Here is a 17,112-nt window from a genome sequence, read left to right on the forward strand (position 1 = left end):
TAAGGTGCCACAAGTACTCCTTTTCTTTTTGCGAATAGAGATTAACATGGCTGCTACTCTGAAACCTGTCACACTTTTCAGTTAGCTTCCCCGTTTTAAAACTTTGTGCAAACTAGTTTGCCAGCAGGCGAAAGTCAGGACAGCAGCTTACATCCAGCCTCACCTATTTCACCAAACAAGGCAAGGCTTATGCACATGCAATTGAGGCACGCAACAGGTGCTAGTGAAAAGTGCCTGACTCCCAGCCTGTATTTCCTACTTTCTTTCTAGATTCAGTATCTGCAGCCACACCCACTCACTAGGGTGCACATGACACTGCTTAAAAGTATTCTAGAAGAATCCCATTTGTAAGGCAGCTCGCTGCACCAGGGCATATAGCAAACATTTAGTTGTTAGTAGCTGGCGAGTAGACAATCACAAAGACGATTCCTAAAAATTCCTTCGGTTGGGGAAGTTTCACAGCATATTGTTTTAGACGCCAGGAGAAAAGTCAATGAGTCAAACCAGGAGGCCAAACTTCAAGCTTTCTAACTGTTGACTCCAACCTGTGTTTTTCTACACTGAGATCTATACTGTCCTATACACTCATTATCTAAGCCCTTTTGGGGAGTAGATTCCCCTGCACCCTGGGAGGTATCTAGCTACTGCTAAATAACCAGGTCATGTTACAAGAAGTAGGGCTCTGTGTCTGTCATGGAGGTCACCGAAGTCATGGATTCCATGACTTCTGACACTTCTGCAGTGGCCAGCGTGGCTGACCCCAGGGCTGCCCATGGAGACAGCCTCAGCGGAGGCTGGTGGAGTAGCTCCGCAGCCAGCCATACTAGTGCAGCTGGAGGGGCCCCAGGGCCAGCCGCACCTCGGCACCAGACCAGGACTATCCTGAGCAGGGTCAGCGGCCCCTGGCCACGGGTGCTCCCCCTCAGCACAGTGCCCCCCGTTAAGATTTAGTCACGGGTATTGTTAATGTAAGTCATGGATAGGTCACAGGCTGTGAATGTTTGTTTATTGCCCATGACCTGTCCTTGACTGTCTTGTACTAAAAATACCCTTGACCAGATCGTAGCCTTAACAATAAGAGATGCTATTGTGGATTTTAAAGAGGCACAAGCTGTTCGCTGCCACTTTAGTTTAAAATGTCATTCAACATTTTTCCTTTAAAAAGACAAACAGTCAGAACTATTTTATTAATTGTATTGTTACAATGTGAGTGTTATTTTGCATTGACAATGGCTGCTTAGCCTTGCTTTGACACTGGAAAATGGAGCTAACCCAAAATGTGTATTCAAAATTCACCGAGAAAACAGGAATCTAAGGCTGGTAGTCATAGTTTCAATAAGTATTCTTTCGGAGAGCCTTTGACAAAACTTTAAAAACGGTATGTTACATCACCCTGGTCTACGAGGTTATATTTCAATCCCAACTAGAATAAAAGGGTAGTCTGGCTTTTATAAAATTGATATTCAAACATTATGAACACAAACAGATATAAAGGGCAGGTTCTTATTAACATACCTTTGTTACATTGCAATCTGAGGCTAGTAAGCCTCGATAAACAATTTTAGGAATACAGTAATTCAGTACAGATGAAAGGAAGAAATGATCACAGGACAAACCATCGCAGTGTGAAAGCATGACAGTAAGATTTACAAAGGTGGGCAAAAGCACGAGGCTGGCCTATGATCACTAAACACAGCATTTATTGCACAAACAATAAGCACAAATGCAAGCTCTGTAACACTAAGTCAGGATTCACGCAACTCAGAATAAATGACCCTTAAGTTCGAGAGGCAATTTTTGAACTAGTTCAATCATTTGCCTGTAGGGCAGGAATGTATTCGGAAAGGTAGGAAAATCAAAGACAAGTTATGCAAGTGTTACCCTGGCAAGAGAAACACGAGAGTGCTACCACTTTAAAAAAAAAACACATTGATTTTCTTCACTTAAAAGCTGTAACATGGCAAAAAAAAAAAATCAAGAATATGTTTTATATATTATACAAGTGTAGTTGTTTAAAACTAACATCTGCATCTGTAAGCAGCAGCTACATTTAGACACACGGAAGGCTTTGTTAAACTGTATTATTTCAAATCTAGAGTAAGCACTTTTCCACACTGAGAACATGCAGCTCTATCTGAATCCTTGGCCTTCTCTCAAATCCTCTCCAGAATTAAGTGCAAGTTTCATGCTGAATGAAATGTACCACTTATCAAATAAAGTGCTGCTTTTCTCTAGTACATCATACATTATTGCTTTATTTTACTGGTAACAGACAGTGACCTAGACTCTATAGCATTTAAGGCAATTCCCACAAAAACATCTTAAGTGTATTATACGGGATACACATTTCATTTCACATACTACGTTAATTTTGATATTTTAAAACATAGGAACACGATTCAACTAAAAAGCTAACCAAAACAGATTGATTTACATTGTTGTAGTTACACTTTCACTGAGGTAACAGCATAAGTGATAACACAGAATGGAAAATATTTTTGCTTAGGATAAATCAAACCAACAGCACCAAAGAAACAAAAAAGACTAATAGGAAGTACTAGGACACGTTTTATAGCTGATCGTTTTCTTGTACATCTGAGAATTTCCCTGGAGGGATTTGTTTGACAGCAGAATATATCTGGTGAGTTGACTCATGTTTTTCCAATCACAGTATGCAGGTTGATTAAAGATGTGACTAACTGACATACAAATGCATATTTTGTGTTATTTATTGCCAAGAAATGTTCAAGACATGACAGACACTTAATGTGTCCCTCCCTTATGACTTTCAATGTATTAAATCAACAGCAATATTTGTGAATGCTGAGCAAGTTTGTTTTTAAGTAACTACTCCATATCCCTTGGACATTCATTAATAGCTACTTGTTCCCGGCTGGTCTCTGCTAAAAGTAATTAGTAATATTGTTAAAACATTTCTGGCTTCAACGTGCCATTTTGCAGTGAAAAATTAAGAACGGCATCAGTATTTCCATTAGCCTCTCAAGTGACTCCAGACCAAATTTACTGTTTGTAATGACAGATGTTTAATCTGCCAGCACTGCAAATTCACTAAGATGAGGACCAGCAAGAACTGAGTTACATTTGTTTGAAAATGTTGCACCTACTATATACAGCAATCTCACTTGCAAACACCACTTCAGAAGTTAGCAACAGAAATCTTCATTTTCTTTGGCTCGCTAATGCACAATTCCAGTATTAACATATACTCTATATTTCATATATATATATATAACAGAAAAACCCTTAGAATGCTAAGGAGACATGTATATTAATTTCAGGGCATAGCATTTAAAATGGCACTCTAAGAAACTGGACTTTTTGTAAATTAGTCAATTTAAAAAAAAATTCAGTGTGAGACGTGTTCCTTTAAATATACACTAGGCACACAGCCATGCTCATAAGAAGATGCGGTTGAACCATGACAGCTTTAGTTCCATACAGCAGGATGAACTGATGGAACCGGCACTTAGGCAGAAAACTATTTGTAAACTAAGCCAGTTTGAGCTGGAGTCATTGAGACAGACAGGGAATTGCCAGATGCCATTTGAAATAAGTTTTCAGAGTAGAAGAATTACATGGTTAATTGAGAAGCTCAGAACTTGTGTATCTCCTTTGGGGCATTTAAGAGCCTTGTACTCCTGCTAAAAAGAGACAATGCAACTGACGAGATTTCTGGGTAATGCAAGAGAGAGATTTCATACTAGCTTCACAATGCACATAAGGGACCTTCATTTTGTGGTTGAATAATTATAGGTACTGGCCTTTTGCTGTTCTCAGCTTTGACTACAGTGGGGTGACTATGCAGTCAGAAGACACTGTAGTCAAGATTACTCGTTTGAACAGATGGATATGGAGCATCACTGTCTTAACTGAAAGCCACAAAAGCTTTAAATAGTCACAAAAAATGCTTAGGACTATTTCAAAGACTTTTTTTATAGCATGTTATTACCTTTTAGGTTTATTAAAGGCTCTGTTTCCATGAGACATCACTAAAGACACGAACAGCTCCTTAAACTAATATGAAGCAGGCAAACACTTTACTGCATCAAAGCACAGGGAATGGAGTGCGCATACTACCATGGCAAAGAGATCATTGCTGACCATTCCTACAGGAATCGTTTCTTTAGCTCCTCAGCACCAGCTTTCCATTTGTTTTAATAAGGTGGTTAGAATTATCTGCGCTATAATGTAGGAGAAGTGAAAATAAATATATTAGTTTCATAAGAGCGGTCCTGGAAGGCAAGCAACCACAAGGCCTGTGGTATTTGAAAAGAACACGTGTGCCTCTAGGCCAGGAGGCACAGTGCTGAATGTCCTCTGCACAGTAAATGCAGAAAATGAGGTGCTCTGAACACAAAACTCTGGAAACATCTCAACTTAGAACTTGGCAAGAGTAACAGAGGGTTTTCACACTAAATGTTTAACAGGAGAGAGTGTGCTATTTCTGTTTGAGTGTGGAAGATCAGGCATCCTGCTTTCTTCATCTATAACGCATGCTCATGTACTTTAGTTATCTAGGATACATTCAAATGAAAAAAAGAAAGCATTTTTTAATTTGAATGTAAGAGTAGAAAAATACCTTTCCACTCAAGAGTTCAGAAGGAGAAAAGCAACCAGGAAATTAAATTTCATCAATTCAAATTTTTTTAAGTCATATTTGTAGTTTTTCCTCCAGCCTGGGATATATAAAACATTTACCTACTGCACAGAGGATGAAAGTTGGTTAAAAAGAGAGGGGAAAGAGTAATATGGAACAGAATAAAAATGGTCCACAATAGAAGGGAAGACTCAAGTTTCATAACAGGGCAATCCTGAATATCAGGCCAATGCATGATTGGCATTAACAAGCCACTGTTCAGTTTTTAAGACTCCAGTATGTCCCATATTAGTCTCATCTCCTTGCTTTTTATTAGAGGATATCCTTAGTTTGCATTATTTGGTGTAAAGAAATTTGTTTGCTGCACTCAAGGTCATACCTATCTAACAGAACAGTGACCTGGAAACAACTTATAGTACATTTTTACCACAAAAACTGGGCAAAGATCCCATAACTTGAGGAATTTTTTCCAGCATTTCTTCAGAATGAAACTGGAAAGATTTACAATGAGGAATCTTTTCAGCTGCTCTAGCAGGCAAACAGGTTAGTGCATTTTCCTTGCTAATATTCTCTAATACTGCAAATACACTGGTTTTGCATTTTGTACAACTCAACCACAGAATGAGTCATTCAGAAAGCCATACAAACTATTTCTTAGCACCAATCCACAGACATGGTATTGGGTTTCGCCATTTGCCATATCAAGTTTCAGCTTTGAATACCTGATGCCAGAGACTTTTTTAAAGGTAGCTTTCTCTGAAAGTGATGAGTGAACACTACAGCGATACGAGTTCCACCTCTCTTCAAGCAGAAGGGTCTGGTATATTGCACCTCTTTTGTTTCTCAAGAAACCCTCAAGTATATGGAATTAGGATTTATCTGTGGCAGCAGCAAGGTTCACAGGACGCTGTCTTACAGCATTTGTTGAAGAGTTTCTGTCTGCCACCTCTTTATCCTCTGCTTCATCATCTGAAAGATCCTCCTCATCTGCTTCTTGTTCTTCATCCAGTTTTTTCAAGAGCCGGGCTGATTCTGGTGCTAATTTTTCTTAAAGAGAAAACAGAAGTACTTTCATCTCAAGACCTATTTTGCTTGCGCAACACCTAACAGGTCTGTCTAGGAATTCTGATATACATGAACATTAACTGCAGTGGTTTAGTCATAGCAATTATCTTAACCACAAACCAGCAGAAGTTGGGAATTCCAATATTAAATGTAAAATGCCTAAACAGATTCATTGCCACCAAAGGAATTATGTCACTCATGTTCTTCGATTACTTAGTCAAAATTACTTGGCATAAGACTCCCTCAAGTTTGGGGCAGGGAACCTAAAAGCACCAGTTTGAGGTACACAGGGCTGAGCTTTCTCCTCATATGTCTTTGTAACAGTGAGTAAGCAATCCCCTTTAGTACCACCCCTCATTTTAATAGCTCTCAGTGAAGCATTTTAAACTGAATTGTTGGATTATGTTAACAGATGTAAACCCCTCCTCCTTTTAAAATGCGGCATGTCTTCTTTTGCCCTCAATCTGACTACAAGTTCCAAATGGAGTTCATTCACTGGAATTTAACTGAAATGTGTTGATGCCCAAACTTTTAGCTTACCTTATTAAATTTGAGATGGTGAGGGAGGAAATATCCTCCAAACATCTAAATGTTGAAAAAAAGCTATTTTCACCATCTGAAGTCTATATTAAACAATATTCTGCTCTCCTAACCTCAGTCATGATCCTATTATGAAGCCTAGACACTAGATAATCACAGTTAAAGTGCAATATCACTGATCAGCAAAAAGTCAAAATTTTAGTGAATGTTTCATGGCCAGCAATCATAAGCCTCATATTATTACATGAGGATTTACTCACTGGCTTCCTCGAACAAAATGAAACCCTTAGAAACATATAGCATGCTTACTTTGATAGTGGTGCTGCTGTGGTCTATGCCTTTTGGATGGACAGAGACAGTCTGCTAAAAATACCATGATCTGAAAAGAAAGTTTTCATTCAATAATTCTGAACTTCTACATTGCATTAATCCATCGTGCTGTATAAAAAGCAGTTTCTGTTTCTCACAACTGAAAATTTTTTTTACTTACAATTCCAAGTATCAGTCCTGAAAACAGAGTTGCCAATGCAAAAATAGCATATGATCCCCAAACTGGTATACCAACATTTTCTGTAAAATAATTGTGGCAATGCTAAAAAGAAAGACAGACATTAGTCATCTCAAGAATGGCAGAATACCAAGTTTCTCTTTATTCAAGTTAAACAAAAATCAGACTTGCAACACATACCCTGATCCACATGGACAACTGAAACAAAGCAGACATACTGCTCATCCTGAAATAAATCAGAAAAGAGTGAAACTGGAGACTGCAATTTTTTTTTTTTTTTTTTTAGGCAAATCAGAAGCATACAGATCTATGAACCTCCCATTCATCAGACCTACATTGAGCATCATTGGTTTTGCCACCATCCCAAAATATCTGGCTCCTTTCCTAACCACTTCTCCTTTATCCTTCAACTTTGCCCTTTACTCTGAAATAGAGCTCTGTGCAGATACAAAGCGTGTATCTGCATCCTATCCGTGATTCGCAAATATGCCCCACGTATATCCGCATCCGTGGAGATGATGCGGATATCCGCAGGGTTTTAGATATAAAATTTGGATCCACTTCCATCCTCAAGCCGCAAAAATCCACATCTGCAAATGCAGATATCAACCGGGTATCTGCGGATTTGCAGGGTTCTAGAAACAGTCTCCCTCACAGGAGATGGGCATTATTTGGTACCTGAGTATATTTCTTCTACAAGTTTCTGAAGGACATCTACAGATCCCCACACCACCTAGAACTTGCACCTGCTGCCTATGCATTTTAACTCTTCATTTGTGAATGCACTAGACTTTGTTCCTCAGGGAAAACAGCCTATACAGTACCAATTATGTTTGTATTCAAGTAACTAATATGATACAAAAAGTATCTTAATGTGACATTGAGACTGCAGAGTTACAATAAAAGTCAGGGTATATAAAAGCTATGGTCCCTATAGCAACGTTAGCTTGGCCACAATGCACACACAGAATTATAAAATATTGCATCTAAGTAACAGATATTGGTGTAGGAATTCTAGGTTTTTCCATTTCCTGATCTTTCATTGTTACCGGGCTATCTTTGCAGTGCTGTTGTTTTGTTTGTGTTGTTTTGTTTTTTAGGAAAAGAAAAGCTAAAAGTTGACCCGCTGAAAAGTTAACTCACTTTCAGTACTTAAGCGTGCACTTATGAAAGGAGGCATGCACAGTGACTAAGGCACAAACATTAAAGATCTCAATTGTACACTTGCAGTAGTCATTTTTCTGTTCATCCTAATTTAATTAGAAGCCTATTTGTGTCATACTTGGTTGTGGACCAACTCTTTCATTAAGATTACTTGCAGACCAAGTTTCAAAGCTCAGGTATCTTGACTTCTGAACAAAGGGATAGCTTTTAAATGGGAGAAGTATTTTTATACCTTTGTAAAAAAGACATCACAATTTTCCTTGACCTTTCAAAACACACACACACACACGCCCTGGAGGCCAAAGATTTCAGGCCTAAAGGTGACTGCCCAGAAATGCTGAGCAGGACTGCAACTGAGCCTGATGTTATTCTAACTGCAGAAAGGCTACACTATGAACACAGTACAGGAACTCCTCACTTAAAGTCATCCCGGTTAATGTTATTTCGTTGTTACATTGCTGATCATTTAGGGAACATGCTCGTTTAAAGCTGTGCAATGCTCCCTTCTGTCGTTGGCAACCGCCTGCTTTGTCCACTGCTTGCAGGAAGAGCAGCCCTTTGGAGCTAGCTGGTGGGTGGTTGGAACCAGGGTGGACTGGCAGCCCCCCATCAGCTCCTGCTCCCCTAAGTTCCCTGTGCAGCAGCTGCTCAGCAGGGTATCAGTTGCTGGAGTTCAGCTGTCCCTCCCTGCACTGCCATGTGCTGCTCCTGCCCTCTGCCTTGGAGCTGCTCCCCGAGACTCCTGCTTGCTGTGTGGCGGAGGGGAAGAAAGGGGGCGGGGGGGGCTAATGTCCGGGTGTCCATCTCCCCCCTGCTCCTGCACCCCGCTTACACCATCTTCCATAGAGCAGGGGGGACACAGGGAGCTGCTTCCTTAGGCAGCAACTGCGGTCTGGTCTCAGCTTGCTGATCTAATTAACAAGGCAGTGTACTTCTGACCCCACTCTTCATACTTAAAGGGGAAATGTGCATCTCTCTCAAACACACACAGGGTGTGTGTGTTTGTCTGCCCTCCCTCCTTTCCTGCTGCCTCGTAGAGTGTGAGAGTTAACCTTTGAGGGCTCAGCCAATTGCTAGTTCATCATTTAGCAGTAAGGCATTCCCTGGGAAATATCCCACCCTCGGACTCCTCCACCTCAACCAAGCTTCACAATCATCATCACTGTGTACCAGTACTAAATTGTTTGTTTAAAACTTATACTGTGTGTGTATGTATATATAGTAAGTATATTAGACTTTTGTCTGGTGAAAAAAATTACCCTGGAACCTAATCACTTCATTTACATTAAGTCTTATGGGGAAACTGGATTCGCTTAACATCGTTTCGCTTTAAGTCACATTTTTCAGGAACATAACTATAACGTTAAGTGAGGAGTTCCTGTATTTGTATTTTTGTACAGAAGAGCTCCAAATATTATTGTTTAGACTGTGCTCCAACAGCTGTCAAACTAGTCCAGCGCATAAGAATTTGGGATCACCCAAGTCAGATTACAGAACCTTGATTCTGGAATGCCATTTTGCTAAGCAATTCCCTATCTACTATCCCATTCCCTCCCCCAAAATAACTATATACCCCCAGCATTTACAACATAGGAGCACTGCAGTAGTTAAAAGCAAGCAATCTTCTGAGTTGCCCCTCAAAACCACTGGAAGACTATATAGCATTTCAAACAGCACTATTCTTTTGAGACTGGGTGACATCACTTTCCCACTGTTTCCTGCCTGCACTCATCACAGGTTGCATCTGATTTGTCTCCACATGTTCCTTACACTGCTAGCACTCTAAAACAATGATATACTCTTTCCAAATTTTTAGCTGCTCCACTCAAGCGTGCAGAACAAGTACATTAGCCTATGAAAAATCTACAAATACAGTGTCAGATTCTCAACTCTGCAAAGATTATCCTCACCAGCATAATGGCCCCTGAAACAGCCTCATTCGAACAGGGGACAAAAAGTTACTTTTACCCCTCTAAGGCAGCTGGTTCCCAAACTTGGTTTGTGACTTGTTCAGGGTAAGCCCCTGGCGGGCCATGAGACACTTTGTTTACCTAAGCATCCGCAGGTACAAGCAGCGAACCAAGTTTGGGAACCACTGATCTAAGGTGAACCAAGCAGTGCTATGGTGCACCAGATAATTTGTCCCACAGAATCCTTGAATGTGCACGTGTCTGGTAGTGAAAATAATACAGATACTGATAAAAAATCACACTGATACTTACAGGACAGAGCAAGGACCAAACCAAGAAGAAACTGGTTCAACAGACTTCCATTCTTGGTCACTGATGAAATTTATGAAGTCGTTTTTAGTTCTCTGGCCCTGGTACCTTCTAAACTCTCCATCTTTACAACTGTTCAAAGAGGAACAAATTAGACGAGTACCTTAGGATGCCAGATACAGTACAACTATTGTGTAGCTGTATAGTACAATCTATCCATGTAGCATTCATTTCTGTTCAATGGCATTTTTCTCCTGTATTCTCTATAATCATTCTTTTTATCCTACTTTAAAGTCAAGATTCTTAGAAAAAATGGAACGCAATCAACGTCATTTATCTGGCAGAATACAGGATCTTTGCTGGACTCATATTGTGTTACTACGGAAAGACGACAATCTTGCCAGTGCCTCACCCAACAGCAGCATTAAAACCACCTAATAGACACAAGTTTAAAAAATGGAAGCACCCACTACAGAGATAGGTCAAGGTATGGACTAACTGCAAAGAAATAACTGGATGACATTCTATGGCCCATGCTATGCAGGAGGCCAGGCTAGGTGATCATAAATTTATGATTAATGATACAAAGAGCTCTGAGACTTCTCCCTCTCCATCCTAAAAAGCCTCTCTCAATAAAGCAAACAAATAATCTAGAATCATTTTTCCAAGAAATACAACATTTAATAAGGAGATCACCACATTTCCTCTATTACTGTGAATTTTGAGTACTTACTGATAGATAGTGGGAAGTGCTGTTATGACAAATCGGCCACTCAGACCTGAAGGACACAATTGTTTTTAAAATGTTAAGAGCATTTTGAACTGGTCGGGGGGGGGGGGGTTGGGAAGAGAGAATAAACAGTGTCAGACAATAAATGTGTTTATCGTAGGCATCTTGACAAAAATGTCTATCAGTTGTTCACCTGTAATTCTGATAAAGCACAAATTGACACACACTGGAAAGAGAGCACAGTCTAAGGGATATGACACTCAACAGGGAGACAGAAGTCCTGGGTTCTATTCCCAGCTCTGCACTGATCAGCTATGTGACTTTGGGCAAGTTACTTCACCTGTCTGTGCCTGTTTCATCTTTTGTCTGTCTATTTAGACTGTAAGGTCTTCAGAGCAAGGACTGTCTCTTTCTGTGTGTTGTATAGCAGCTTGGGTTCCCACAGTAATGCAAACAGGGTGGAATTTTCAAGGTGCTCCTAAATGATTTAGGAGCACAAGTACCATTGACTTTCAGTAGGACTTGTGCTTCTCAGCCATAAATATAGTTAATGGGCTCTCACTACAATTAAGGATACTGTATCTGTATTGTTCCTATTGCCTCTAATCATTTTATGTAAAACAAGCACACTCAAAATTTCACTTTAGTACAACAAAAAAACCCCAATCAAAGAAAGCATATGAAGCAACACAGCCTCTGGGTATTGCACAAAGTGTAAACATCTGTATAAAATATTGTTTCTTTTTTCAGATCTATAACAGGGATTACCTGGCTGTTCTGTGACATCCACTTTTGCAATGTTAACTTCAAGATCTTCCCCCCATTCAGCAAACTTTTCCCATTCAGGCTGGAGGTTTTGACAGGCAGGACACCAGGGAGCATAACTGAAAAATAAAGTTTGTCTCAAGAAACAAAGTGGCAGAAAACACAATGCTAATTTATCCAACCATACAGTAATAACCCAGAATATAGACACTGCCATTGCAAGTAACGTGCCTAGTGACTTAATACAAGCTAACACGCAAGTGCTACAGAGATATTAAGAAACGGGCAGCCACACCCCATTGTAACAGATTAAGCAAATTAAAGATATGATTACCACAGAGTCAGCTATCACCTATTTTTAAGCCATGTCTTCAGGCCTCATAAATTTGCCACCTTTACTACCTCTCAAGTAACAGCTTCCAAGAGAACAATTGTTAGCAAAACTGAGTATGGCAGACTGTGAATGCTGCGGTTATTGAAAGAAGTCTGCACAAAGGAGAAACTAGGCTCAATTTTAAAAGCTGCCCGATCCTGCCTGAGGCACTGGTGCGGAATCATAGATGAAAAAAAAATAATCCCAATTAACAGACCTTGCAGCAAGAGGGATTTGATGAAGTGAGCTGTAGCTCACGAAAGCTTATGCTCAAATAAATTGGTTAGTCTCTCAGGTGCCACAAGTCCTCCTTTTCTTTTTGCGGCTTAATATTAACTCAGGAAAGCGTCTAGGAGTCAGGGCAGGTAAGCGCTGGAATAGCTTATCTAAGGAGGTTGGGGGATAACCACCACTGGAGGTTTTTAAGCACAGGTCAGGCGAACACTTAGGGTCAGGTCCAGAGAACATGTGGCCCTGGCTCAATGCGGGGGCTGGACGGGATGACCTCGGGAGGGCCCTTCTAGCCCCACGGCTCTATGAGACTGCGGGTCGCCCTGGGAATCTCAACATAGCGAGAGGGGCCAGGACCCCAGCGCCGGGCAGGAGCGGGGGGCTGGGCCCACGGAGCCCCACCCCCACCGCGGCGGCGGCCTGAGGGAGAAGGGCCGCCCCCCCCCACACACACACACCAGGGCATGCCGGGAGCATGGGGCGACGCCCGAGTGGTGCCGAGAACCCTTCCCCCCGCTCCCCGGGAGGGACTGGCGGGAAGCGCGGGCCGAGGCCCGGACAGCACGACCCCGCCCGGTGGCTCTGCAGGGCTGGTGGGGGAGGGGAGACACCCCGGGGCGCGGCGGGCCGGGGGAGGGGCGGTCGCTCCCGCGCACTCACAATTCAATCATCCACTCGCCCTGCAGCAGCTCCCGCCACGTCCCGTCCGTCAGCGCCTTCACTTCGCTCCGCTTCCCCAGCGCCCCCGGGCCGGCCAGCAGCGCCAGCAGCCCCGCCGCGGGGACGAGCCAGGCCACGGCGCAGCGCCGCACGGAGGCCGCCATCTTAGTTACGCGGCCGGCGCTGAGCCGCTGAGGACTTCCGCGTTCTCTCCCGCCCAGCGCGCTTACTGCGCATGTCAAGGGGGCGCTGAACCCGGCCTGCGTCGCTGGCGAAAGGGCTAGCGCCGGCGCCTGCGCATTCCGGGACAGCGCCCAGACTGCGCATGCCCGAACCGAGCCCCGTACACAGCGCGGGTGGCGGAGCTGACAGCCTCCACTCAGAGCGCATGCGCATTTCGTAGTAGCCCGATCAGTCCACAATGCGCATGTTCGGGCTCTGAGCGGCGAGGCGCGCATGTCATCCATTGGGCACGATAGAAGTGAGGCGCGGTCGGGGACCGAGAGGGGCGGGTCCAGGCTGAGTGAAAAGCCGCTCAAGGCGGGCTTAGAACGTTAGGGAGCCAATAGGGCACCGTGTTCTGGGAGGGTGCGTGTGGGAGCGGCAGGCTCAGAAGGCCTGACTCGAAGGCCAGGGGGGAGCCGGGCTGGCCCCGCGCGGAGTAAGTGGCCCTCGGGCCCTGTGCGGGCCTGCCAGGGGGAGGGAGGCCACTGCTCAGCTGGGGACCCCCACGGCCGCTGCCCCACACCGTACTAGAGTCCCAGGCGGCGCTCGAACCGCGGGCCCAGGGGGCGCTCGAACCGGCGGGTCTCGGCATGTGCTAGAATCGCAGCCCGAGGGGGTGTGTCAAGGTTTCTTTCCCACTCTGAACTCTCGGGTACAGATGTGGGGACCTGCATGAAAAACCCCCTAAGCTTATTTTTACCAGCTTAGGTTAAAACTTCCCCAAGGTACAAACTATTTTACCTTTTGTCCCTGGACCTTATTGCTGCTACCACCAAGCGTCTAACAAAAAATAACAGGGAAAGAGCCCACTTGGTTACATCTTTTCCCCCAAAATCCCCCCAAGCCCTACACCCCCTTTCCAGGGGAAGGCCTGATAAAAATCCTCACCAATTTGCATAGGTGAACACAGACCCAAACCCTTGGATCTTAAGAACAACGAAAGCAATCAGGTTCTTAAAAGAAGAATGTTAATTAAAGAAAAAGTAAAAGAATCATTTCTGTAAAATCAGGATGGTAGATACCTTACAGGGTAATCAGATTCAGAACATAGAGAATCCCTCTAGGCAAAACCTTAAGTTACAAAAAGACACAAACACAGAAATATACATTCCATTCAGCACAACTTATTTTATTAGCCATTTAAACAAAGCAGAATCTAACGCATATCTAACTAGATTACTTATTATCTCTTTACAGGAGTTCTGACCTGCATTCCTGCTCTGGTCCTGGCAAAAAGGAACACAGACAGAGAGAACCCTTTGTTCCCACCTACCCCTCCAGCTTTGAAAGTATCTTTTCTCCTCATTGGTCATTTTGGTCAGGTGCCAGCGAGGTTATCCTAGCTTCTTAACCCTTTACAGGTGAAAGGGTTTTTCCTCTGGCCAGGAGGGATTTAAAGATGTTTACCCTTCCCTTTACATTTATGACAGGGTGCTGGAACTGGCGGGTCTCAGCCTGTGCTAGAACCATGGCCCCAGGGGTGCTAGAACCGGCAGGTCTCAGACTGTGCTAGAACCGCGGCCCCAAGGGTGCTAGAACCAGGGTCCCAGGCTATCCTAGAACCAGGGTCCTAGGCTGCACTAGAACCGAAGATGTGGGCTGGTGTTAGAACCAGGAGCCTAGGCTGAGCTGGTTCTCTTGCCTGCTCCTAGACTTGGCAGAATCCGATTTCCATTTTTTAAATAATTTTGACTGATAGTATCAATGTTGATGATTAAGCTTTTTAAAAATCGTTATCCTTTTAAATGTTCACAGTTGTGCAAGATTATGGGGTTTAAACTTTTTTAGATGTTTATCAAGTTACATTTTCACAGCTGTGGGAAACTATGGGAAGGTCAGACAATAATTATTTAATGACAGATGAGATTCAAAAAGTCTTATAAACTCTTAAACACAAATTGTCAACATCACATCAAAATATACAGAGTAAATATCTTTAAGTCAACCTCTAATAAGTTCTCAAGCAGCATTTTCTCACTTTGTCTATCTGTAAATTTTGATTATTACCAATAGAAATATTTTCATCAGTTTGTGTGCGTATGGTGAAATTAACATTTATTGACATTTGCCAATAAAGAGGTAATCCTTCCAAACCTATCCATTCCTGACCCACCAAGTCACTCATACCCCGCTGCACAAGTGCCTGCTTGTGCCATTTATCAGTACACCTCTTATGAGTCCAAGACCTTTCAGCAGACCTGGAGAAGCAAAAATCCAAAAGACATATTGCACAACTGGGATATGGAGCAGACTAGATCTTCCACCACCGTCAACAGCTGCTTGCAAAAAACAGAGTTTTCTCAGGGCAAGTCTGAGACTGGAATGACTCCCACAGGAACCAAGGATCATCACAAACTTTCCGCTCCCGTGCAAGGAGGACTTCTTCCCTATGTCTTCTCTAACATAACACAGAACAGCGTGGACATTCAAACCAAAAACAAACTGCTACCAAAACGAAAACACTACACACCGAGTTCTCCCCCTGGGGAGAGGAAGAGAGAGAATCCCCCGCAGACGATGGATGTTAGTCAGAAGTGGAAGGCTCACAGTAATGACAGCAGTATAAGAACCTGAATAGAATAGAGTGAAGGAATGTCTTTTCAGCCCTATAGTGTTCTACACAGATTTGGAAGCCCCTCACACCTATGGTTGAAAATTAATCAGAAATAGAGAAAAAGTCATGAAGCTGAAGTTAGAGAAAGGGTTGTTGCCACTACAGGGATGAATCCCACAGCATTTTCCTACACTCTGTTTATATTCGCAAAAAGAACAGGAGGACTTGTGTCACCTTACAGACGAACAAGCTTATTTGAGCATAAGCTTTCATGAGCTACAGCTCACTTCATCGGATGCCTGTAGCTCACGAAAGCTTATGCTCAAATAAATTTGTTCGTCTCTAAGGTGCCACAAGTCCTCCTTTTCTTTTTGCGGATACAGACTAACATGGCTGCTACTCTGAAATCTGTTTATATTGTAAGTTCTTTGGGGGGACCATCTCTTCCTTACATGTATGTACAGCCCCTAGCACAAGGAAGCCCAGGTCCCTGATAGTAAGTGCTACCGCAATACAAATAATATTTTTTCATTTTCTGCGTGAATCATTTTCTTTATTTCCCTCATTTTGGGATCTTTTGTCATTGCTTTATTTCCCACATGCAGGGCCTTGGCAGGTGGAGTGGTCTGGCCTGGGTGCAGAATGAATTACTAAAGCTATGCAGGAAGAATAATAGATCCGTTTTTGTTGCCTTATTGGCACCGACTGTATTATACAGTGTGTGTGTTTTTAAAATAGGTACACGTTACTAAGAACTTGCTGACTCAGCTTATTTACTACTTCAGTGGTCAGTGCTTTCAGCACTGCACACGTTATTCCTTTTTATTTTTATTTTAACTGGATTTTTGCAACCTAATTATTAAAAAATCCAAGAACATATCCCTGTCCCACATCAGTAATGATATGTTAAGACTTTTCTTCTGTTCTTCAGAGTAACAGTGCTCCTCTTCATAATCTGAGATGCAGTCAAGTATAAGAAAGTGGATAAGTAGTCAGCATGTCTCTTATCCTAGTAATGAATCTTGTACAATCATGTAAATCTCTTTTACTTTTTATTAATTATTATTGAACAAGTAGAAACTACTGTACATTAGTTTTTCTCTCCATTATCACATAGAGTTTACTTCTAAATATACAAGAAAACAGATAATTTTTTTTGGAACCTGAGGACAAGGAAACCTTGAACAAGTCTTACACACTCCAGAATATTCAAGAGACACTGCCAGGGACAAGAAGTTTGCTTGACCTTAAAAATTACTGTAATCTTTTCCAGGAGTTTTAGTTCTTGGTTGATTTTGCTGTAAAGTCTCCTGTAGACTTAAGAGAATTAAATGGCAGTAGTTGTGAGTGGCCCACACTATAACTAAAGAAACACCTTCTCTGATTGCAGCCTTGTACTCCATTGCATTGGTCTGCTCTGTTCTTGTGAAACTAAAGTCTGAAGAACTTTTGGTCTGAAG

The 17,112-nt window shown here is 42.5% G+C and overlaps 1 protein-coding gene across 1 annotated transcript; it reads right to left on the reverse strand.

The window, feature by feature from the left end:
• Positions 1-1,168: 1,168 nt before the first annotated feature.
• Positions 1,169-13,342, reverse strand: TMX1 (thioredoxin related transmembrane protein 1). The gene is made up of 8 exons (XM_048853402.2): positions 12,874-13,342; positions 11,613-11,728; positions 10,848-10,893; positions 10,118-10,246; positions 6,912-6,957; positions 6,714-6,815; positions 6,533-6,602; positions 1,169-5,665 (listed from the first exon to the last, which is right to left on the reverse strand). Exons 1-8 carry the CDS (start codon positions 13,338-13,340, stop codon positions 5,487-5,489), a joined length of 1,155 nt encoding a protein of 384 aa, XP_048709359.1. The 5' UTR covers positions 13,341-13,342; the 3' UTR covers positions 1,169-5,486.
• Between the last annotated feature and the right edge of the window lie 3,770 nt (positions 13,343-17,112).

The sequence above is a fragment of the Caretta caretta genome, chromosome 6 (genome assembly GCF_965140235.1).
Source record: "Caretta caretta isolate rCarCar2 chromosome 6, rCarCar1.hap1, whole genome shotgun sequence".
NCBI classification, from domain to species: domain Eukaryota; kingdom Metazoa; phylum Chordata; order Testudines; family Cheloniidae; genus Caretta; species Caretta caretta.